The sequence below is a fragment of the Rhinatrema bivittatum genome, chromosome 2 (genome assembly GCF_901001135.1).
Source record: "Rhinatrema bivittatum chromosome 2, aRhiBiv1.1, whole genome shotgun sequence".
NCBI classification, from domain to species: Eukaryota; Metazoa; Chordata; class Amphibia; order Gymnophiona; family Rhinatrematidae; genus Rhinatrema; species Rhinatrema bivittatum.
The window spans coordinates 743,126,916-743,151,760 of record NC_042616.1 but is presented as its reverse complement, the minus strand read 5'-3'; the positions used below and the strand labels follow the sequence as shown (position 1 = coordinate 743,151,760).

General features: G+C 43.3%; 1 protein-coding gene across 1 annotated transcript in view; it reads left to right on the top strand.

The window, feature by feature from the left end:
• Positions 1 to 24,845, top strand: part of CSMD3 (CUB and Sushi multiple domains 3) — a 3,551,396-nt gene that overhangs the window by 1,884,121 nt on the left and 1,642,430 nt on the right. The window contains 1 exon segment of the mRNA XM_029591914.1: positions 6,249 to 6,437. Coding sequence (XP_029447774.1) covers positions 6,249 to 6,437 — 189 coding nt within the window.

The window sequence follows — 24,845 nt, the reverse complement described above, 5'->3', positions numbered from 1 at the left end:
TTTCATGATTTTGTAGACTTCTATTATACTACCCCTGTCACCTCTCCTAACTGAACAGTCCTAACTTCTTTAGCCTTTCCTCATATGGCAGCCGTTCCATGCCCCTTATCATTTTGGTCGCTCTTCTCTGCACTTTCTCCAGTGCAGCTATATCCTTTTTGAGATGTGGTGACCAGAAATGAACACAGTATTCAAGGTGCAGTGTCACCATGGAGCAATACAGAGGCGTTATGACATCTTCCTTTTAGAAAGACTGAAAGGTGAATTTTAAAAGCCCAACGTGAACTGAAATTAGGGAATGTATGAATACGCGTCCATTGGGCTGATGCACACCAAGCGGATTTTAAAAGCCCGAAGGATACATGTATACTTGCCACTGAGCGCATAAATACAAAGTTCAAAAAAGGGGCGGGACATGGGCGTGGCCTGAGCATAGCATGGGCATTCCTGGATTCAAACTTGAAATTTTCATGTAAGTACTTACACATACTAGTGCATACTAGGGTCCCCTGCCCCTTAGCTTTACTTTCTAGTATGGATGATGTGTAAGTTGTAAAACAAAAAATTCTAGGCAATTCAATGGAGTTTTAAAAGTTGGGGCTAATAGGGGAGGAGGAAGGCTATTAAACTAGGGTGTTGGAAGTCCTATACCTTACCTAGGCAAACTGGGAAAAAAAATGGGAAAATGGTAATGGTGACAGTGCATGGGTTTTTTAAAATTCCCCCCCCCCCCCCCCAACTGATGCGATAGAAGCAGCATTTGCGCATATAGGCACATATCCACTTGAAATTGCACACATATGTGCACTTGGTCAGGCTATTTTATAACATGCATGCATATATGCTTGAATCTTATAAAATACTCACTTTCCTTGGCCCACATGCCAGTTTAAAATTTACCATTCTTGGTACTGGGTATTTGTATTAAGAGATATTTATTTTATTTTTTGTGATTTGTGATTTTTATTTTTGATGAAGTGCATTTGTTCTATAGTAATCCTTTTATTTGAGCTCTTACTTTAAGCATCCTGTCTCCTCTATCTGAGGGGGTCATTCATCAAATCGCATTAGGGTGTTTTGCGGGTGTTAGAGCCCTAATGCCCACGATAACGCCTTAACGCATGTGATAAATAACGCATCGCAAGATGTGTATGCAAATTTTTAAAATTTAGTCAAAATGGAGGAGTTTATGAAAAAGAGTAGTGTTTAATGTTGCGTGCAATTCATAATGTATGATTTAACACCGGAAATAACTACACCTTTTTTCTGGGTGTTGTGCCCAATTCGGGGCCTGTCACATCAGCAGGGAAAAGGGCAGCCAGTGCCATTTTGAATACTGGCAGCTGACGGCCCCTAGGAGCTGGAGATCGCTCTGAGCTTCCAGGCCCCCCGCTGGATCACTAGGGACATTGAGTGAGTCTTGGGGGGATTGGGAGGGTGAGGGGCTTTCCATTTAGTTAAATTTGAAGGATTGGGGTGTTTGTTTTTAAGAAGTGCAGTTCCTGAAAAAAAAAATGATTGGAAAACTCACAAAATTTCGTGGGATTTCCTATTATTATTTTTTCTTCCCGTAATGCAATGAAATAGGAAATTTTGTCTATATTTCTGATTTTGTTGCAAATGACTGCATATCTCTACTCTCTACCTAGCTTGATAGCAGCTAGGTAGAGAGTGCATCAAGCTTGGTCGAGAGTACAATGTACAAATTTCACCTTTGTGTAACTTTCATTGCTCCAAATCACATACAATTCTCATTAATGTCTTCTGTGCTGCTTGTACCCCTGACTGTTCATGTAAAGCTGCCTCCCAAGCCTTAGGCCACCACCAAAACCTCACCCCAAGTTAGGGTTCCCAACTTTTCCATAGACCATGATTGGATACTTCAGGACTGGGAGTAGGGGGTGCCCAATTTCTTTCTGACATTGGCATAAATTTGCATATAATTGTCCCCTGTTCCAGTCTCCTCTCTTTTCTCTCTTTTCCCTCTGTTTCTTGTGCTTCCTGCTGCCCCTCATCTCTCTCCCTCCTGTATCCTCTTGTGTCTCTTTACCTGCTTCCTCCTGGCCCTGTGCCCCATCTCTCTCCACTCATCTTGAGTGCCCTTCTGTTTCTTTTCATCCTTATCCCCATGCCACTATTGACTCTCTCCCTCCCTTCATTGATTCTGCCATCCTCTGTATCCTGGGTCCTCTCTCTCTCCCTCCTTCATTCCTTCTGCCTCCTCTCTCCCCCACCTTCCTTCCATGTGCCTCCTCTAGCTCTTTCATCCAGCCTGTGTGTCCCTCCACCTTTCATCATTCGCTATACCTCTTATTTTTTCCCTCCAATCCCTTCCTTATTGCCTCCTCTGTGCTTTTTTCTCTGAGGCATACCTGAAATATTCAGGAAGTGCTAGAGCAGCCCGGAGGAGGGAAAGACTGAGCTGTTTCCCCCATCCCCTCTTGCCACAGCTTATAAACACAGTAGAGAGAGGATGTGGGGGAATAGCCACAAGGTAGCTGCTAAGAAGAGTGCTAAGGTGACATCCTATTCCCACTCCCCACAGCAGCCAATCACAGCATGGTGAGAGGAGAAAGGGCAGGTCTGCCTTAGCTCCCTTCCCTGACTGTAAACAGGACCATCGAAGAAAGGAGTTGCCTGTTGCAGGAGACAGATTTTTAGTGTCCAGTGAGTACTTCTGACCAGACACTGTATAGGTCAACAGAAATTCAGTCTGTCTGGTTCAAAACTGGGCAGTTGGCAAACCTACCCCGAATTACTAATTGCCCCTTTTACAGTGGTATAAATAGTTTACTTAATAAAGAGTCTCTCTCTCACCAGCAGCAACCCAAATTGTGCTAAAAGCATGTCTGCACACTTCTCAGCTTGCAATGTGAAAATATCATGGGTGCAATAAATTTAACGGGTTGCACTGAAATACCTATGCAATGTGTATCTGGAAAATTGCCCTAACCATGCTCCTTTTTTTTTTTTTATCATGGGTGCTACTCTTGCAAAATTTATAGCAAAATGATGTATCTAGGCCTGAGTTGGAGAATACGACTGCTGAGATTTACAAGAGAGTACCAGTGTGAGAAAGAGTGAGTGGAGCTTGTGAAACTGGAAAGATTGTAGGGATGTGCAGCAAGGACGGATACATTTGATTCAGTATTTGTATTCGTTGGGACCCAAATCCATTACATGCATTTTCAGGGGACCCCGATTCGTCCATTAGTTACATATGGTATTCATTTCCCATTAAAGTTAAAAAAAACAAACCCATCCCAATCCTTTAAATTTAATTAACTACAACCCCCCACCCTCCTGACCCCCCCAAGACTTGCCAAAAGTCCCAGGTGGTCCAGTCTGCTGCCGGTATTCAAAATGGCTCCGATAGCCTTTGCCCTTACTATGTCACAGAGGCTACCGGTGCCAAGTTACTTCATGTCAGGCCCTGAAGTAACTTGCAAAAAAAAGATGAAAAAAAAGGGTTTTAGAGGGTGGGAAGGAGAGGGGAAGGGGAAGGGAGGTTAGGGTAGGGGATAGGACACTCCCAGTCCGCTCCTTAATTGGAGCGGACTGGGAGAGGACTGGGAGGGAACTGGGGAAGGACCCTATGTGTTGCCATACGAAAATGGCCAAAGTTGACCCCCCCCTTGTGTGCACCGCGTCCGATTTTATAACATGCGCACGCCCTCAGAAAGCTGAAGCCCACATGTAGAAAGTGCACGTGGGCTTAACTCCTAGTTGTCAAAGTGGAATTGCATGCATAAGTCTGCTTTGAAAATTATTGGGTGTACGTGGAATCCTGGGCATCATACACACATACATTTATGCCTGCTTGGCAGTATGCTCAAAATTTACACAGAAATAGTTTCCCCACACCAAATTCTCCCCGTGAATGCCTCTTTCAAATATGCATAAAAGTTTGTTGGGAAATCTCTTCCACGTGTCCAAACAACTCCTGGAATAATTCTCAAAAAGCAGAATTGTACACATCCATGCTTTTGAATATTATCCACTTAGGGGTATATTTTTAAAGACACGTGTGTGTGTCCATGTGCATGCGAAACCCTGCGCACGCATTATAAAATATGAGCGGCACGTGCACATGTGTGGCGGATTTTGTAATTCGCATGCACATGTGCATGTGGCACGCACATGGGCGGATTTTAAATGCCCTGCTCGTGTAAATCCATCCGGATTTACGCAAGCAGGGCCCTCGCGTGCTGGCGCGCCTATTTTGCATAGGCCGCTGTTGCGCGCAGAGCCCTGGGACGCGCGTAAGCCCCGGGTTTTTTTTTAAGGGGGCGTGTCGGGGGCGTGTCGGGGGTGGGGCCGAATGACGCGGCGTTTCGGTGGCGGGACACAGCGTTTCGGGGGCAGGACCGGGGGCATGGCGCCGGCTCGGTGGCATGGTCGAGGCCTCCGGACCAGCCCCCGGGTTGGATGACGGCGCGCCAGCAGTCCGCTGGCGCACGTAGATTTACGTCTGCTTCTAGCAGGCGTAAATCGAGGGACAAAGGTAAGGGGGGGGGGGTTTAGATAGGGCCGGAGGGGGTGGGTTAGGTAGGGGAAGGGAGGGGAAGGGAGGGGAAAGTGAGGGGAGGGCGAAAGAAAGTTCCCTCCGAGGCTGCTCCGATTTCGGAGCGGCCTCGGAGGGAACTCGGCTGCGCGGCTCGGCGCGTGCAGGCTGCCCAAAATTGGCAGCCTTGCGCGTGCCGATCCAGGATTTTATAAGATACGCGCGGCTATGCGCGTATCTTATAAAATCCAGCGTACTTTTGTTTGCGCCTGCTGCGCGAACAAAAGTACGCGATCGCGCTCTTTTTTAAAATCTACCCCACGGGGGGGGGGGGGGGGGGCCTTAGAGAATTGCAATGTCCGCATGGCAATGCATTGAGGCCTTCCCCAGTTCCCTCCCAGTCCATACCAATTAAGGAGTGGACTGGCAGGGAACTTCCCTACCCCCTACCCTAACCTCCCTTCCCCTTCCCCTCTCCATCCCACCCCCTAAACCCTTTGTTCTACCTGTCTTTTTATTTATTTTGTTTCTTACTGTTCCAACGGAGCAGTAGCAACTTGATCCTTCCCTGGTACAGCAGCAAATGGCCACTGTACCGGCTGCCTCCAGCCCTGACGCTCCCCGCCGCTTGGAACGCCCCTTCCTGTCCCCTGGACCACCTCTTTAACTGGACCTGGCACTTCGTGGCTGAAACATTCTTTCTCTGTTCCTCTTTTTGCAATGGTTTTGGACCTTTCCATTGAATGGACTCAAAGGAATAGCTGAGACTAATGTTTGAAACAAAGTCCTTCTCATTTAAAAAGTGTTCAGATTTTTGGAGGAACAGTTATGTTCATCTCAGTTTTGGTTTTGTGACTTTTTCATTTGTAATTTTAGTCCTGTGCTTGTAGTGCTTTCAGCGGTTAATTTTGTAACATCATGGGCAATTTAGGCAGCAGCTACAATCAAACTTTATACCAATTTTCAAAGCAAAATTTGTGAGAATAACATGTACAAACTCCCCACCCAAAGTTACACCTGCTCTTTGCTGGTCATCACTTGTTCCTGTGAGTTTACATTCATACTTTTTTAGATCAAAAGTATGCACATGCATTTATTTTTTTTATATTCCACCTTTCGGCAAGTCACAAAAATCCAAATTCTACCCAGCCTTGACTTCCCCCTAGAACACATCTTTTTTGTGTGCATAAACGTTTGCGCAATATCAGGTTTCACACACAATTTACCATCCCCAAACCACAGGAGATTTTGTAACAAGTCATTTATGCACATAAAACCTTGCTTTATGCATGCAGACTCCTTTGAAAATCAATTCTTAGATGTTTTAATTTTTAATCAAGAAAGTAGTAAATTCAGCCAATGGATATCTAGTCCAGCTCAGAGTATAATTAGAGAAAAGCAGCCAGAAACTTCCTATTTTACTGTGCATGAGCAATTCATGTATAGATGTTTAATCTATGTTGAACTTAGGAGTTTTGGTTCATTGCCAATTGCTCATATGGTCGGCTGAGTATTGCAAATGGGCAATGTTATTAAAAATAAGGGTCCATGTTCTAATGTGTAATTAAAAAGGGCATCTGTGTCTTCTAAAAATATAACCTTCTACATGAAAGCAGATGGAAATTTTTAGATGCATATGGTTAAGATGTCAAGTCAGAGAAAAATTCATATTGGGTGAATTGTCAATCAACTTCTATATTCCATTATTAATCATTTATTTTTACATGTTCTTTCTATATTTCAGGTGTAACAGTTGATACATATTCTTGTTTGGATCCTGGAATTCCTGTACATGGCTATCGTTATGGTCAAGATTTTTCTATAGGTTCCACTGTATCATTTAGTTGTAACCCAGGTTATACACTGAGTCATGAAGAACCACTACTGTGTGAGAAAAATCACTGGTGGAGCCATCCACTACCAAGTTGTGATGGTAAGAATCAATGTACAAATTATTTTATTTAAATTATCTTCTCATGAGCATATTGTTAAAATGGCACAAAAAAGGTTCTTTATGGAGATAGTTTTCAAAGAGTTGCACACATAAAATTAGCATATACATGCATATCTAGCTTGTGTGTGTATATATGCTATTTTATAAACCTCAGGCATATGCACATATAGTCAGTGTTGTGTGTGAATGTTGTCAGGGTAAAAAGTGGCACTTCTGGGGAGTTCCAGAGCAGGGTTCAGAAGTATGTGCAGAACCTGTTACTTTGTAAGCGGTATATTTGCATACATTACTGACCTTGTCCGTATGCTCTTACACCTGGTAATTGACTCATGCAATTAAAATCACACTTGTCTTTGCAGTTTTTGGGTGGGCAGTTTGGGTGAACTGGTGGGGGTTCAGAGTGAAATCTTGGAGGGTCTTAGTGAACTAGTGAAGGTTTGGATGAATTTATTTATTTATTTATTTATTTATTTATTTATTTATTTATTTAACACTTTTTTATACCGACCTTCATAGTAAAAAACCATATCGGATCGGTTTACATAAAACAAGGGTATAACTGAAGCAATAAATAAAAGTAAATAACAAGAGAAGTGAATAAGGTAAAGTTACATTTAACAAGGAGTAAAAAACTTGGGAAGCTTAAGAGCTGGAAGAAAGTTAAAGACAAAAGGTAATTAAAGAAGCATAATACAAAAAGGAATTTGGATTAGAGCAAAAAGATGCTTTAATCAGTGAGTGCCAGAGTCCTTCGTTTGAATGGTTGGAGGACTTTAATCTTCTAATTGATGAAATTGACTTTAATTGATGAAATATCGGTGGACTGGTGATTCCAAGTATGAACTTAAGTAAGCATCTGCCTCTGAATTGAATTCTAGGTTATTACACCCTCATTGTTACAGCTATTACATGTGTAAAGTGTACTTGCATATATATTTAAAAAGGGTAGAGAAAGTATGCATTTTCCTACATTACAAATTTGTTCATATAATGGAACACGTGTATGTTCTTTAGGGGGCAGAAATACATGGTATTTTATAAACTTTGCAGTTCTCAACACACAATGTATAAATAACCGACATAAATCTCTACATGTCTGCACATATGTGCACATCATATAACACAGACAGTTTTGAAAGTTGGGCTCCCAAATTCAATATACCTTACTCATTATTGCTATTCTTTATTTATTTATTTGTTTGTTTGTTTACTTATTTAAAAACTTTTCTATACCATTGCTAAGTTAAGCACCATCGCAACGGTTTACATGTAGGCACATATTTAATGTAGATAAAAATGTACTATAGTACATTCTAACAGGTGCCGTCAAAGGTTCGGTTACAATATATCATTAGACATAGTCATTTAGCGAAGTAGTTCATGACCAATTGTACCAAGGTACTTACACCGGTAGTTTTATCACACATAGTATTATAGTTATGCTTTGTTGTGGTGTAGAGTTCATAGACTAAACTAATGTACAGTCCTAAGGACTGTGCATCAGTGCCTTTCTGTCTTTTCCCCGAATAATTTCTCTCTATTCTCCTGTCTCTTTGTAAAATGCTTGTTTAAAAAGCCATGTTTTTAAACTTTTCTTAAATGTCTTCAGATCACTTTGCAGTCTGATCTCTGGAGACATTGGGGCGGATTTTAAGTGCCCTGCTCGCCTAAATCCGCCCAAAACCGGGTGGATTAAGGCGAGCAGGGCCCTGCGCTCTGGGAAGCCTATTTTACATAGGCCTACCGGGGCGCGCAGAGCCCCAGGACTCACGTAAGTCCCGGGGTTCTCCGAGGGGGGCGTGTCGGGGGTGGGCCCGGTCGTCGCGGCGTTTCGGGGGCGTGTTGGCAGCGTTTTGGGGGCAGGTACGGGGGCGTGGCTACGGCCCGGGGCGGTCCGGGGGCGTGGCCGCACCCTCCGTACCCGCCCCCAGGTCGCTGCCTGGCACGCAGGAGGCCCGCTCGCGCGCGGGGATTTACGCCTCCCTCCGGGAGGCGTAAATCCCCGGAGAAAGGTAAGGGGGAGGTGTAGACAGGGCCGGGCGGGTGGGTTAGCTAGAGGAAGGGAGGGGAAGGTGAGGGGAGGGCGTTAGAGGATTCCCTCCAAGGCCGCTCCGATTTCGGAGCGGCCTTGGAGGGAACGGGGGTAGGCTGCGCGGCTCGGCGCGCGCCGGCTATACAAAATCCATAGCCTTGTGCGCGCCGATCCAGGTTTTTAGCAGATACGCGCGGCTCCGCGCGTATCTACTAAAATCCAGCGTACTTTTGTTTGCGCCTGGAGCGCAAACAAAAGTAGGCTATTCGCGCGCCTTTTAAAATCCGCCCCATTGTGTTCCAGATTATGGGTCCTGCTAGTGATAGGGCTTTTTCTCTCACTTGTGTTAGCCTTGCTGTTTTAACTGATGGAATGGTCAGGAGTGCTTTATTTGCTGATCGGAGGTTCCTGTGTGTAATGTGTACCTGTAATGCTGTGTTCAACTAGTCTGATTTCTCATCATAAATTAGTTTGTGAATGATACATAGGGTTTTGTATTTAATTCTGTGTTCTCTGCTAGGGTTTCAGTTATATGTTATATGTTCAGAAACTCCGTTTATTGTAACGCCTCACCGCGATAGTTTTGTTTTATGTAAACTGACCTGATTTGATATTTTATCAAGAATGTCGGTATATAAAAATGCTAAATAAATAAATAAATAAATAAGGTCCCTCCTTCTTTTTCTGGTTAGTATTCTAGCTGCTGTGTTCTGAAGAATTTGCAGTAGTCTTAATGATGTATTAGGTAGTCCTAACATAAGGGCATTGCAGTAATCTGTGCTGGAGAAAATAAGTGCCTGTAGTATTGTTCGGAAGTCATTTTGAGTTAGTAGTGGTTTAAGTTTTCTGTGTTCTTTTTAGTTCCATGCAATTAGTTCATTGATTTAAAATATTATTAGTATGAACAGTATCTTATGAAAGGTCTAGAACGGGTAGATGTGAATCGGTTATTTACTCTTTCGGATAGTAGAAAGACTAGGGGGCACTCCATGAAGTTAGCATGGGGGACATTTAAAACTAATCGGAGAAAGTTCTTTTTTACTCAACGCACAATTAAACTCTGGAATTTGTTGCCAGAGGATGTGGTTAGTGCAGTTAGTATAGCAATGTTTAAAAAAGAATTGGATAAGTTCTTGGAGGAGAAGTCCATTACCTGCTATTAAGTTCACTTAGGGGCGGATTTTAAAAGCCCTGCGCGCGTGAATCCTTCCGGATTTACGCGCGCAGGGCCCTCGCGTGCCGGCGCACCTATTTTGCATAGGCCGCCGGCACGCGTAAAGCCCCAGGACGCGCGTAAGTCCCGGGGCTTTCGAAAAGGGGTGGGAGGGGGCATGTCCGGGGGCATTCCCGAAACGACGCAGCGTTTCTGGGGCGGGCCCGGGGGCGTGGCGCCGGCCCGGGGGCGTGGTTGAGGCCTCCGGACCAGCCCCCGGGACCGGAGGACGGAGCGGGGCTGCCGGCCGACACGCGCAAAGTTAGGGGGGTTAGATAGGGGGGTGGGTTAGGTAGGGGAAGGGAGGGAATAGGCAGCACGCACTGGGCTCGGTGCGCGTAGGTTGCACAAATGTGCACCCCCCTTGTGCGCGCCGACCCCGGATTTTAAAAGATACGCGTGGCTACGCGCGTATCTTATAAAATCCAGCGTACTTTTGTTCGCGCCTGGTACGCGAACAAAAGTACGCGATCGCATATTTTTTAAAGATCTACCCCTTAGAGAATAGCCACTGCCATTAGCAATGGTAACATGGAATAGACTTAGTTTTTGGGTACTTGCCAGGTTCTTATGGCCTGGATTGGCCACTGTTGGAAACAGGATGCTGGGCTTGATGGACACTTGGTCTGACCCAGTATGGCATTTTCTTATGTTCTTATGTTCTTATCTTAAAATATAGTATAGCAAAATAAGCATCTCAAAATATGTGCTCAATAACTATTGAAAAATTTACCCTAGATTACACTAATATGTTAGTATATGTTATCACACTTGGAACAATGTATTTAATACATAATTTCCTAGCGTGTAGCAGATGGACTCAAAACAAATGGGTATAGTGTGCTCGTGCTAGCAGTTGGAGATGGATCTGATGTCAGCTCGGGTACATATACCCCCACAGGAAGTGCCGCAAATCAGTAATTTCCGTCTCCAAAGCAGTTTGGAGTTACCTCACGCTCACTGAGCGTGTTTCCAAATTCTAACAACTAAATTCCTAGAAGAAACCTATTGAAGTCAAGCCCCGCACTCCTGCAGTGATACCTGGCGGTCACTCACCCAGTTGAGTTTCCTGAGCTTACTTCCGTGGTCCCTTGGAGGTAAGAGCCTCGGTCCGGTGGCCGGTTCGCGGCAGGGACCTAGCCCCCGAGTGAGAAGGGCTTGGGCGCGGCTTGGTCCCCGAGTGAGACGAGTTCGGGCGCGGCCTGGAGGCAGTCTCGGTCCCGGCGTGGACTTGGCCCCCGAGCGAGACGAGTTCAGGAGCGGCCTAGAGGCAGCGGGCGCACTTCCTTATGCGTGGCGGGATAGTCAGTGTTATGTTTATCCCAATGAATAACCAGGTAAAATTATTTGGCTAACATTCAAGACTTTTTGAATATTGGACTCTATATTTCTATTTTTATTTCTGCTACTTTATTTTATTTATCTTTGTATTTTTTATGTTACTATGTTACTATTTATTTATTTACTTTCTTGCTTATATATGCATGCTGTTGCGCATCTCGTCCACACTCGGCCCACATCCAGGCCTGCTCACCTCACCAAGACTTCCACGGGTCCCGAGTCATCTTCCCCTGCTTCTGCAGCGAGCACAGCTAAGCCTCGGTGTCCCGTGGTGGTGGTCGCTGGGCCTTCACCTCCAGCCAGGCCTCATGGTGGGGATTGGCATCCTCTGTGGCATCGGCCCCGCCCCTAGGTGCGTGCACAAGGCCACCCAGCTCCTTAAAGGGCCAGGGGCAGATCACAGCTCCGCGGCGTGCCCTTATTGAATGCTGCTTAAAAGGAAGTGCCTGCCTGCATTTCCTTGCCTTGGCAATCGGGTGAATCATGCTGTGATTTCTAGTCTGCCTCTGCGTTTCCAGTATCTGTTCCAGTCTCATTCCAGCCTTGTTCCAGTCCTGTTCCAGTCCTGTTCCAGCGTCCTTCTGTTCCAGCGTCCTTCTGTTCCTGCATCCTCCTGTTCCTTCGACTTCCCAGGTAGTACCTCTCGGACAGTCTTCTCGGTACTGACCTCTGCCTGTTCTTGACTACGTCGATTGCCACCTGGATTAGACCTTTGCCTGTTTCCTCGACCACATCTGCATGCTGCCTGGAACTGACCTCTGCCTGACCGCTGACCACGTCTGACTATTGCCTGGAATCTGACCCCTGCTTTGGCTGACTACCCATGAACTGACCACTGGTATTGACTCCTGCTTTGGCTGACTATCCATGACTCTGGCCTTGATCCTTGCCATACATTCAGAGACTCTTTCTGGCCTTCTCTGGCACCCCAGACTTCTAGCCTGAACATCGACCGTGCACTCTTGATCGTGATGGGCACACCTCTGAACTTTTTCTCAAGGAGATCCCGCAAGGCCCACCTAAGACTAGGTGGCCTGGGTAACCAAGGGCTCAACCTGAGGGAACTCCAGGTTGCTATTGGTGAAGCTCCAGCTAGCCTCTGTCTCCTCTTGTGCTCCACCTCCTGGTGGCAGGCACTCTCTGGGACCGACCAGGGAGCCTACCAATCCTACACTAGGCCAAGGGTCCACCTCCCGGTGCAGCACATGCATATTTAATCTGCTGTAAGTCGCTTACAGTTATATAAAATATGATACTAATACATGTAATAAGTAAATAGTTGATACTGTAGTTGAGAAGATCAATATCCTGGAGATTTTCAAAGGTTTTTATGGTATCTGGACAACACTGTGGGGAACGGTGGTTATCAAAATGAGGGGTCAGGGAGTTCAAAGATGGAGAGGTCTGAGAATGAAAAGACAGACAAAAAAATTAGGTTAAGGCAGTGACCATGCTGATGAATAGAGATAGTAAAACATAGTTAGGGGTCAAATGAACTAGGACTTTCTTGAGTGAGACACTTGTTCCTTTGCCGCTTATCATCAGCATTTCTGATGTATCATGGAGTGATCATTGATACTAAAGGGTCACTTCTTTCAGCCAAGTAAATTGGAATGATCAGACAGATTACAATCTTGTTGGTTGCCTTCATTGAACAACATTCAATCTACGAATACTCATGATGCACTACATTGCTGACACAACTCTGCAGAATGCTCTGGATGAAGTTGCTCCATTGAGAATTGTTAAGCCCAAAATATCCAATAGGTTCCCCTGGTTCTTAATGAAATAAGGACCATAAAAGCCAACCTGTGCTGCCTTGAGCGATGGTGGTGTAAAGATCATTCAGATAGTTACTTGGCATAGTTCAACCATGCATTGAGAAAGTACAAAGAGAAGGTATTAATGGCTAAAAAGGCATCTATTTACAAGTCAAGCCAAAGTGCTAGTTGTAGTTATTATTCCAGGTGGTTTCATGATTGTCCAAATGTACCAACTATATCTTGGTTGATAATTCTGAGGATTTGTTTCAACTACATCCAGAGCACTTTGCTAACTACTTTCAACAAAAAGTTTAGTGATGTTTGTCAAAGATTTAAAACAGATTCTGTCAAAATGTTGACAGACTCTCAAACATTTGAATACAAATTGGATCATTTTGACCCAGTTTCATAAAAAGAAGAGGTCAATATTAACAAGGGAATGGACCCGGCACACTGCATTTTGAACCTATGTGATTCTGCTGTTATGAAAACTTTAGCAGATGATCTGTCAGTGTATCTTGCATATTGTTATGTTTAAGGAAGGATGTGAACCCTGGCTAAGATGAGAGGTGTCTCCACCCACAGGGAGGAGCCCTGTGACCCTCACCGTCGGCAGGCACAGTCTCAGGGGCGTGGGGCACAGCTAGAAGTGGAGACTTTATTATGAAGGAAGGCAGAAGTAATGTCCACAGAATTGGAGATATAGTAGTACAGTCCTGGGCAATGAGAATTACCCAGAGTGAGACACAGCTGAGAAAATCCAGTAGTGGCCCGCGGAGCGGGATACACCGGGGATCCCCTCTGATGAATGTAGACATCTCAGGAATACAGATACGGTAGTGGCCCACGGAGCGGGGTATGCCGCGGATGTCTGTACAGTAGATGTTGAAGAACTGGTAGCGATGCTGGAACCTGGAAGTGGCTCCTAGAGATGGTGTATAGGTATTCTGTAGAGCAGGAACGCTGAATGGCTTCTACTGAAGAAAGTCGGTAGTGGCCCGAGGGTTGGGGTACACCGTGTGTAATCCACAGTACAGTCTGTATAGTAGAAGTCAGTAGAGGTACTCACAGTAGATGGTTCCTGGAGAGAGATAGAGACTTGAGGAGCAGGTCTAGTAGCAGTCAGGCAGGAAGGCCCTCCGAGGAGCGGATAGCCAGGAACGCAGGAGAGCCCCCCGAGGAGCGGGTACTCAGAGCGTTCGGATGCCAAGACCAAGTCAGGAACAATAAGTCCTTGAATGTGGAGAATTCAGCAAGACGAGTCTCCTTGCTAACTCGAGGAAGGCAAGGGCTGGTCAGATTAAATAAACTAGCGGGTTGACATCATCGGGCGGGGACGCCCCTGAGGTTCCCGCCATGTCATATTGAAATGAGGCCCTTGCATACGCGCAAATGTCTAGGCAGCTCCGGGTCGAAGATGGCAGTCAGAAGTGCCCACGCTGTCCCGGGAACGCCGGAGAGGTCAGTGGGGACTGGCAGAGATCGCCATTCTTCCCAGACTTGATGGAGCAGGGAAAAAAGAGGTGAGCATGAGAGGTCGCAGCCATCTGCGACTGACAGGCATAACACATATTTAGTAAAAACATCTTTAATGGAAGGTTATTTGCCATCTCTATTAAAGAGAGCAATGGTTAAACCATTAAAGAAATAAAGAAAATTAAACCATTAAACCATTAATTAAACCATTAAACCAATAAAGAAATTAAATATTGATAAATATGATTTGGTAAACTATCACCCAATATCAACAATTTCTTTTGTGGCCAAAGTAATCAAATCAGCAGTACTGACACAACCACATGACTATCTTGACTGGCATTTTAATTTGGTTTCCATCCAATATAGTACTGAAGCCCTAATGATATCTAGTTTAGATATCTTTAGACGTGGCTTTGATGTAGGGACATAATTTATTCTGGACTTACTTGATATATCAGCAGCATTTGATATGCTTGGCAATACTGTGCTAACTGCTAGACTTACTGAAATTGGAATTTCAGGATCCATGTTTGCCTGTTTCAATCAAATTTGATGGACCGGTCACAAAGAGCAGTTTATAATGCTATTCTTTTGTGATGGTTTCCATTAACAACTGGAGTGCCCCAAGGATTAGCCCTATCTGCAACTCTGTTTATTGTAATTTCTATATTTTCCCAATTTGCAAGTTGCTTGCTAAATAGGACCTGTATTACAGAATTTATATAGATGACATACAATTCTTCTTTCCTAATGCACTTGATATAAAAAATATGTTGGGGCCGTTGTCAATATGCTTACAAGCAGTTAAGAGCTGGCTAATAGCAAATAAACTAGCTTTAAATGTCATCAAGACAGAAATTATTAGCATCAATAGGACAGGCTCATCAGAGTTTCCCTCCAGCTTTCATTTTAAAGGGCATAACATTCCAAATGAAAAGGAAGTGAGAAATTTAGGGATAATTTTCAATTCTTTTATCTTCAAGAAAAGGCAGTGGCATGCAGTACTTATGTTAAATTTTGAATGCTATGAAAGATTTTACCTTTCCTTGAGCACAATTATTTCTGGAGCATGCTGCCGTCTTTGGTATTCTCAAGTCTTAGCTACTGAGATATAATTTATTTGGACCTTTCAAATACCACCCTGAAGGTTTTGGGAGTGGTACAGAACTTGGCTGCACATATGCTTACTAGGGAACTCTTTATGATCATATTATTCCTGTACTAAGCGCATTGCACTGGCTGCTAGTTGAATGGAGATTTGAATCTAAGCTACTGACCCTTGTTCATAAGGCTCTAAATAATGAAGATCCTGATCACATTAACTTCATTTTTAAATTATATAGGATACTAAAAATGTACATGTATTACAATTAGTATAATCTTGCAACAGATCATTTGCTCTGGTTACCCTTATGCTGTAGAATAAGTTGCTTGAGGTACTATGTAAAGAATCATGAGTAAAAAGTATTTAAAAGACTAATTTCACTCAAAGCACAATAAAGCTCTGGAATTTGTTGCCAGAGGATGTGGTTAGTGTAGTTAGTGTAGCTGGGTTCAAAAAAGGTTTGGATAAGTTCTTGGAGGAGAAGTCCATTAATGGCTATTAATCAATTTTACTTAGGGAATAGCCACTGCTATTAATTGCATCAGTAGCATGGGTTCTTCTTAGTGTTTGGGTACTTGCCAGGTTCTTGTAGCCTGGATTGGCCACTGTTGGAAACAGGATGCTGGGCTTGATGGACCCTTGGTCTGACCCAGCATGGCAATTTCTTATGTTCTTATGTTCTTAATTTGACTACCTATGTAAAGAGGCATTTGAAGGAATTTTGTAATCCTAGCTCTGCTGAAGTTTGAGTTGATGAACTTTCAGTTTGCTATAATGTAGAAACTAGTATAGAAATTTTTTAAATAAATAAATGTGGAAGTTAAAGCAATGGGGTTTGTGATAGTAGAGTCAGAGAGGTAATTGGAGAGGAAGATAATATCTTCAAGATTAAAGGAGAGATTGTTTAAGTAAGAAGGAAACCAGTAGTCAAATAGTGGAGACAGAGGATGTGGATTTAAGTGTTCAATAGATAACAGCTACCCAGAGAGATAGTGGGATTTAAATTGAACATCAAAGGAAGAAAAGGAGTATGACTGAGGATAAAGAATGAGTTGATACCTGCAGAAGGTAGAGAGAAGCAGTCTTATACTGCCACTATGGTCTTGTTATAAATCCTTCTGTAGCGGTGCCACGGGAGGCCCCTCGCCTCTTCCTGGAGGCCACTCCGAAGCCAGGGTCTCGCTTATGAACTATCCAGGATTTGCTCCAGGGCCTGGGAGGCCTCGATGTCCTTGGGGCCTGCCTGAGGCTTGTTTGCGTCTGCATGGACTTCCTGGTTTGGGCCATGCCCTTCTCCCTAGGGGCCGGCCCGCAGCACTTCTCCTTAGTTATAGGGCCAGCTAGGTGTGGTCCATCCAAACTGCTCCCAGGGAGTCGCCTGTCTGCAGCCCTATATAAGGACTTCAACTTCCAGTCAGCTTTGCCTTTGCAATGATCCTGAGCCAGTCATATAAGGAGCTTCTCCTTCCTCTTGGACGCCAAGTTCCTGCTCTTGCTTGGTGTTCCAGTATTCCAAGGGATCCCTCTTCGTTTTGTCTCTGCTGTTCCTGATTCCGGTCTCTGATGTCCTGATGTTCCTGACGTCCTCCAACTCTGCCTTCCAGATGTTCCTGAAGGCTAGAGGTCTCTATGTTCCTGATCTTCCTGATGTCTGTTCCTGCAATGTTCCAGTTCTCCTAGTCCTCCAGGTGGCCACCCTGAGGGTAAATCCATTCCGTACGGTTCCTGTTTCCGGTCACTGGAGCCTCTGCCAGCTGGATTCCTTTCCTGTGCTCGTCACACTCTCTGCGTGGTCTGTGATCAGTCTCTTTAGGCTGTGTAGGGCACGCAGTGGGACAGGGTGGTCCGCAACCAGCTCATTGGGTCTGCCCGTGAAGGTGGGCTGTGTAGGGTGCCCTGAGAGACAGTGCCAATGTCTACCTTCCCAGCTTCTTGCCTCGTCTGTGATGTCTTCGCATCAGCCCTCGTCTGTGATGTCTTCACATCAGCCCTCATCTGTGAAGCCTTCATCTGCCTTCCAGCTTCAGCCCTTGTCCGCCCTCGTCTCTTGTCCAGCCTGCTGCCTGTGCTGCTCCCTGCAACAGGTCCGAAAGGACTGGGAATAGTCGGAGGACCACTCAGATACCAACCTTGCGTGGTTGGCCTCATCCAGGCATGCAGGTCGGCAGGGGCCTTGTCAGCTTGTTTTTTTTTTGTTTAGATTTGTTTATTATTCAAAGACAACATACACTAAATGATACAGAGCCAGAGTGAAATAAAACCATTATAAGTAAAAACAGTTACTTTCACTGTAGATACATAGAGAAAAAGAACAATGCCTTTGAAAAAACAAATGTATGGAAAAGGAAGAGAAGAAAATGTAAGAGTAGAGGGGGAAGAAAAAGGAAAGAAGGAAGAAAAAGGAAGTAAGTTAGAAGGCCAAATAGTACTGGAAAAGAGTGATGAGAGAAAAAGGAAGCCTAAAGAGTATGAAGGAAAGAAGATTGAAGAAGAGAAAAGAGTGGAGTGGAAGATGAGAACGCTGGAAGAAAGCAGGAATACAAGAAAAACTGGTGGATTCATGTAGTCAGAAAAGAAATAAATCAAGGAACCATAGCTGAAAATTACAGTACTGGGGGGAAAAACACCATTCAGTGTATTGCTTTATTAACATGTAGTCATTGAGTGGTTTCCACACCCTACTCCAGGAAGCTAGTCTAAGTCTATTGTATTTAATAGCTGCAGCTTGTTCATACTTACTATACAGGCATACAGTATTCCACCATAGGTGTTCTGAAAGCAGTTCACTGCGTTTCCAATTAGATAAAATATTATGAACAGCTACCGTCAACAAAAAATCAAGCAGTTTGCAAGAAGGGAGAGAGAGGTTAAGAGAAGGGTCAGCTCCATTAGGAATGATTATAGAGAATGTGAGAGGCTGTGACAGACCCAGTATTAAGGAGATTGAGCTCCAGATATGGTCCCAAAATGAGAGGACAAAAGGACAGTGAAAAAGCATGTGAGAGAGCGTGCCATTACTAGTGTTACATGACCAACACAAAGGGGAGGTGAGTAGGCCAGCTCAATGTAACTTCCAAGGGGTCCAGACAGCTCTATGCATAACAAAAAAAGGTGTTTGGGTGAGACTGGACGACAGTGAAATGCGAATATAAATCTTCCATATATATAACCATTTTGCAGGGGTCAGTGTACAAGCAAGTTCAGAGGACCACACAGAGCACAAGCCAGTAAGTGCATGGAACTGTGTAGAAAAAGTTTGAAGAATTTTGTAAAAACGAAATCAGGAACTATTATGATCGAGTGACCTTGGTATTGAGAATTATTTCAAGCTGCAGCAAGAATTTCAAGAACTTGAGGATATCGTAGGGCTTTAAATATAAGAGGTCTCGGATATTGTGAGGTACATGGTGGTCTTGAAGGTACACGGTGGGCCCTTTCTATCTCAAACGGGAGAGTAAATTTTACCTTCAAGCAGGCTGGGATCAGCTGAGCCAAAAATGCCATTGCATCCGTGCCTTCTGCACCTTCCGGAATTCCTAGAATCCTTAAATTGTTCTTGCGGTTCCAATTTGAAAGTTCCTCAATTTCTTTTTGTAGCTGCGCCATGCCATCATTGATTTTTGGGATGGCCGCCACTGAAATCAAAAGGGAGGAAGCTTGTGATTCAACGTCTTCCAGCCGGGTCTGAAAAGTAGTTACTTGCTGAGATAATCCTTGCAAATCTGTGCGAATTGCAGTGGTGGCATCGATGTTGTGTTGGATGAGATCCTTTAGCTGTTTCAGTTCATCTAAAACAATTTCAGCCGACGCCATATTTTTTACAGCCGCCGCTTCTCCGGCGTCAGGGGATCTTATTTGGCACGCTTTGTGCCGGCCGCAGCCGTGAACGCAGCTTCTATTTTATTAGATTTTGTAGAGGACATCTTCCGTGAGGTAATAAACCTATAACGGTGCTGGTTCTACCAAATTGCGAGAGGGTTCGTCAAGTTCGTCAGTGAAGGTCTGGCAGAGCGATAGGATTAGGCAGTCATCTTTGATGCTGCTCAAGAGCACCCCCCCCCCACGCCTGGTCAGCTTCAACTCTAGACGAGGTCTGTCTTACCACAAGGGGCACACATCTCACCCCCAGCACTCCCAGCCAGTGGAGAGCAACAGGTCTACCAACAAGATGTATGAGAGAAGAGATAACTTCCACCAATGAGCAGCAGCTGAAGCAAAGTACAGATGAGAAAGTCCAGTCTCAATAAAAGTAATAAAATGGATGGTAGGAGAGATGAAGAAATCATAAATATAGACAATCTTGTTAGAAATAGACCATCCCATTTAACAGAAAACATGAGAAAGGACAAGAAGAGAGAGGAAAGAGGGTGACAGGGAACAGATTGATAAGTGTAATGAGTCTATGTGCACAGATGTAATGAGTTGTTCAGGATTTGATATGTCCAGCTGAAGATGAGATCTTGATCTCATTATGTTAAACATGTTTTATAAAAACTCTTTTGTCTTCTCTATATGTTTCAATGGATTGTAAGCTCCCTGAAGAAGGAAGTGTTTGTACAGTCTGTGCATGTCCAGTACAACATAAATGTTAAATAATAGCACTAGTAGATGCTCTCAGGGAGAGTGTCAATGACTGGTTTAATTGTTTTGTATTGTTTTATATGTTTCCATTTTTAATTTCATTTTTTATTTTTAAATGTTGAATGATTTATATGTATTAACTTTGATTTATATAATAAATAATAAAAGAATCTGCACATTTCTACTAGACAGATTGTTCCTGGGGAAACCTATAATTTCCTGCCTGGTTTAAATTATTTATAACTGAATCCTGATTGTCAGGGCAGGTTAGTGTTGTTCTCTCTCAATTTTGTCCTCTAATAATGTGCATTTAGAAAATGGGAGGATTGGGAGACATGGAGGAGAATTCACCATAATATCTAAAGACATTTTTTAATTTGAGAAATGTTTTTTCACAATCAATTAAATGAAAATGCTTATGGTTATTTTTAAGAGGGTAAGGAGTGGCTTAACTTTCCAATATTTTACCAAGCCCAAGGTTCAAATGTTAATGTTTTGTCTAATCTCTTTTGGGTAATTTCTGTAGTGGTCCTCAAAGCTAAATTGAGGATAGTTGTGGGAGACTTCACTTACATATTGATAAATCTCATCTGCCAATGCAGGAGAGATATGCTGGATGGAATGACAAAGTTAGGATTTAAACAATTGATTAAGAGACATAATCATGACAATGATTACACCCTGCATCTGATTTTTTATTTAACAAATGAGACTACTAAAGATTATAATAGAAACCACCTCTTTCTTGAAAAGACCAATCTCAGTCAAATTGGAAATGGCTCACTTATTTATACTCCCTAAAATGATTTATTTTGCATAGTTCAGATGTGATTTAGGTGGTACAATATTCATCTAATACATGATAACACCACAATTCTGTTCTAAACTCACCCATTAACTTTGAAATTGAGGTTCATTAACCAGTTTTCATCAGGAGAACATTTGAATTAATTATGGGTGCCAAAAACACTCTTATGCTGGACCTGGTAGCATAACCTAACATACATAATAATGATGGCAGTCATTGATGGTAGTACCTGACTTGCTGTGCAAGTTGCCTCCATGTTTCTCTTAAGGGTAGCAACTGTTGCTCCTTGCATTTATCCCCAAATCTTATGATAATCCATAAAAATGTACTACTAGCGACATTTTTACTCAGTAATGAACCTTCTTGAAAACTCAGACAGTGCTGCTTGTAATGCTTTCCTTATGGACTTGGCCTTAGAAGGAGTCCTATGCTTTTCCCCTTATGTCTGCATATCAGTACCTCAGTCTGGAAAAGTCAGGGCCCATGTTCTACCAATTGAACACATAATTAAATACAAAACCCTATGTATCATTCACAAACTAATTTATGATGAGAAAGCAGATTGGCTAAACACAGCATTACGGGTACACACTCCACACAGGATCCTCCGATCAGCAAATAAAACACTCCTAACCATCCCATCAGTTCAAACAGCAAGGCTAACACAAGTGAGAGAAAGAGCCCTATCACTAGCAGGACCCATAATCTGGAACACAATGCCTCCAGAGATCAGGCTACAAAGTGATCTCAAGGCATTCAAGAAAAGTTTAAAAACATGGCTTTTTAAACAAGCATTTTACAAAGAGACGAGAGAATAGAGAGAAATTATTCAGGAAAAGACAGAAAGGCACCGACCCAGGGTACTTAGAACTTTACAGTAGATTAGTCTATGAACTCTACACCACAATAAGCTTAACTATAATACTATGTGTGATAAAACTACCCGTGTAAGTACCTTGGTACAATTGGTCATGAACTACTTCGCTAAATAACTATGTCTAATGATATATTGTAACCGAACCTTTGACGGCACCTGTTAGAATGTACTATAGTACACTTTTACCTACATTAAATATGTGCCTACATGTAAACCGTTGCGATGGTATTTAAACGTAGCAACAGTATAGAAAAGTTTTTAAATAAATAAATAAATGAATGAACAGCATCAGGACATATTGGTTAAGGGTAGTAATCCCATGCCTTCTGTTAAGGCTAGTAACTGCTGCTCTGTGCAAGTTACCCTTGTGCTTATCAGTTCAACAGACCTTAAAAGTCGAGACTGTCATTGGTTGTGGTCTGAATCCAGTTCCTCTTTTCCCTCTGCTATTGAAGTGGAGAGCAATGTTGCAGTTGTATCAAAATTAGTAAGTCTTATTAGGAATTATTAGGAAAGTAATGGAGAATAAAACAAAGAATATCATAATGCTTCTGTATTGCTCCATAGTGCAACCTCATTTTGAGAATTGTGTCCTGTTCTGGTCACCACATCACAGAAAAGATATGGCAGAAATAGAAAAGGTACACAGAAGGGTAATCAAAATGATAAAGGGGATAGAGCTATTTCTCTGTGAAGAAAGGCAAAAGAGATTAGGACTCTTCAGCTTGGAGAAGAGACAGCTGAGGGGAGATATGGTTGAGATCTATAAAATAATGAGTGTAATGGAATGAATACTTGTTAATTAGTTGTTTACTCTTTTGAAAAGTACAAAGAGAGTGGACACACAATGAAGTTATTAATAAGAGAAAATAGTTTTTTACTCAATACATAATTAAGCTCTGGAATTTGTTGCCAGAGGATGTGGTCTAATCTGATGATCATCTGATGGGCACCTCTCGGACAATAGAGTCATTAACCCCATTAGTGAGTCCTAACTCGAGTATCACACCCTGTCTCATGGGTTCCATTACCATTTGTTTTAGCAGAGCCCCTTGAAGAACATCTACTATCTCTCTACTTTATGCAGATTCTGCAGGAGAGTTACTCCAATCCACATCCCACAGATTAAAATCTTCAATTATCAACACTTCCCCCTTCTTTACCAACTTTTGAATGCCTTTCACCAGATCTCAATCCAGGTCTTCAGTTTGGGTTAGAGGCCTATAGACTATGCCAGTGTAAATGGAATAACCATTGTTTAATTTAGGATAGCCCATAATGCTTCTTCCCTACCCCACAACCCTTGCATTTTGGCTTCATTGATATGGTTTTTTTAATGTAAAATGCTACTACTCCCTCTTTTCTGTCTTCTCTAATCTTCCTTAACAAGTAGTAGTAGTTGATGTGTTTTTAACAGTAATTTTTTTGTAATTGTATTACTTCCATGTGTTTTCTGTTTTATGTGATACTTGATTAATGTGTAGCCTGTTACCCACCTAAACCTGTGGATTGAGTGAGATATATATATATTTTAAATAAATACATACATGTAATTTGAATATATTGATAGTGCCTTTACCAAGAAATTTGTCAAAGAAAAAAACCTGTCATTTTAGGAAACCTACTTTTCATCTATTTCTACAAAATCTTCTTGCCTTGTCCCTGTGTCTGGACTATCCCACTGTTAAGAAAGTGATGATTACTGAGATGTTGGAATGGGGCTAATTCACTAGTAATGCATGTTATTGCATGTTAATGCATACTAACTGAAAGGGTAATTTTAAAAGGAACATATGTGCATCCATAAAGAAGCGTATGAGCATGCAAGCAGAGATATACTGCAATTTTAAATCATGTGCACAAGTATGCGCATATCATTTAAAATACCCCTCCCGCACATATGTGGGTATGGGATTTTAAGAGGTGACTTGAGTAAATGTCCTGCAAATATTTCTGCTAGGGTTTTAGTGGCTTTTACGTGTATATGCAGGCATATTTTAAAACATGCTTGCGTGAGGGAAAAAAAAGTTTTTCTAAATAGTACACCAGTTTGCCCAGTTCATATCGAGGTGTTCAAGACCCATTTGATTTTTCATCCTGCAAGCCGCCCCCCCCCCCCCACTTGGCCCCAAATCCTCACAATGTGATAAAAGCCTTAAAACTAGAGATCCCCAGACTTGGTCCTCATTAGGATGAGCAGTACAGTTACACAGGTAACAAGCCGATGTGCGCAATGGTCAGCCTTTTTTAAGTATGGACTTGCGCACATAAGTCTTGGCCCCTCCCTGAAATGCCCATTCCCTGCCCCTTTTCCACCCACTTATTCTTGATGTGTGCATGGCTATGTATGCACTTAATTTGTGGCTTTTAAAAACAGCTTCCTTGCGCAGGACCCATATACAAGCATATTTGGGCATTTTTTTGCACGAGCAACGCTTTTAAAATCAACCTGTCAGGCTATATGTTGCCAATTCTATTTTTTGAAACATGTGTCTCTTACTTTTTCTAGCAGCACTTCCTTACAATAAACTAGGGATGTGCAGAGGGACGCCATATGTTGCATTCGGAATTCGTATTCGTCGGGGGGCAGATACGTTACATTCAGCAAGGGGGGCACCCAATATGTTAATGCATTCATTCTTATTCGTTTCCCATCTAAAATTGAATTAACTACAACCCCCCACCCTCCTGGCCCCCCCCCCCCCCCAAGACTTACCAAAACTCCCTGGTGGTCCAGCGGGGGTCCGGGAGCAATCTCCTGCACTCACGCCCTCGGCTGCCAGTATTCAAAATGGTGCCGATAGCCTTGGATGCCGATAGCAATGGATGGCCAGCAGGAGGGTCCCCCAAGACTAGCCAAAAGTCCCTAGTGGTCAAGTAGGGGTCCAGGAGTGATCTCCTGCACTTGGGCTGTCGGCTGCCAGTAATCAAAATGGCAGCCTTTGCCCTTACTATGTCAAAGGGGCTACTGGTGCCATTGGTCAGCTCCTGTCATATTGTAGGAGCACAAGATGGCGCCGGCCATCCATTGCTCCTACCATGTGACAGGGGCCGACCAATGGCACTGGTAGCCCCTGTGACATAGAAAGGTCAAAGGCTATCAGTGCTATTTTGAATACCAACAGCCGAGGGCGTGAGTGCAGGAGATGGCTCCCGGACCCCCCGCTGGACCACCAAGGAGCTTTGGT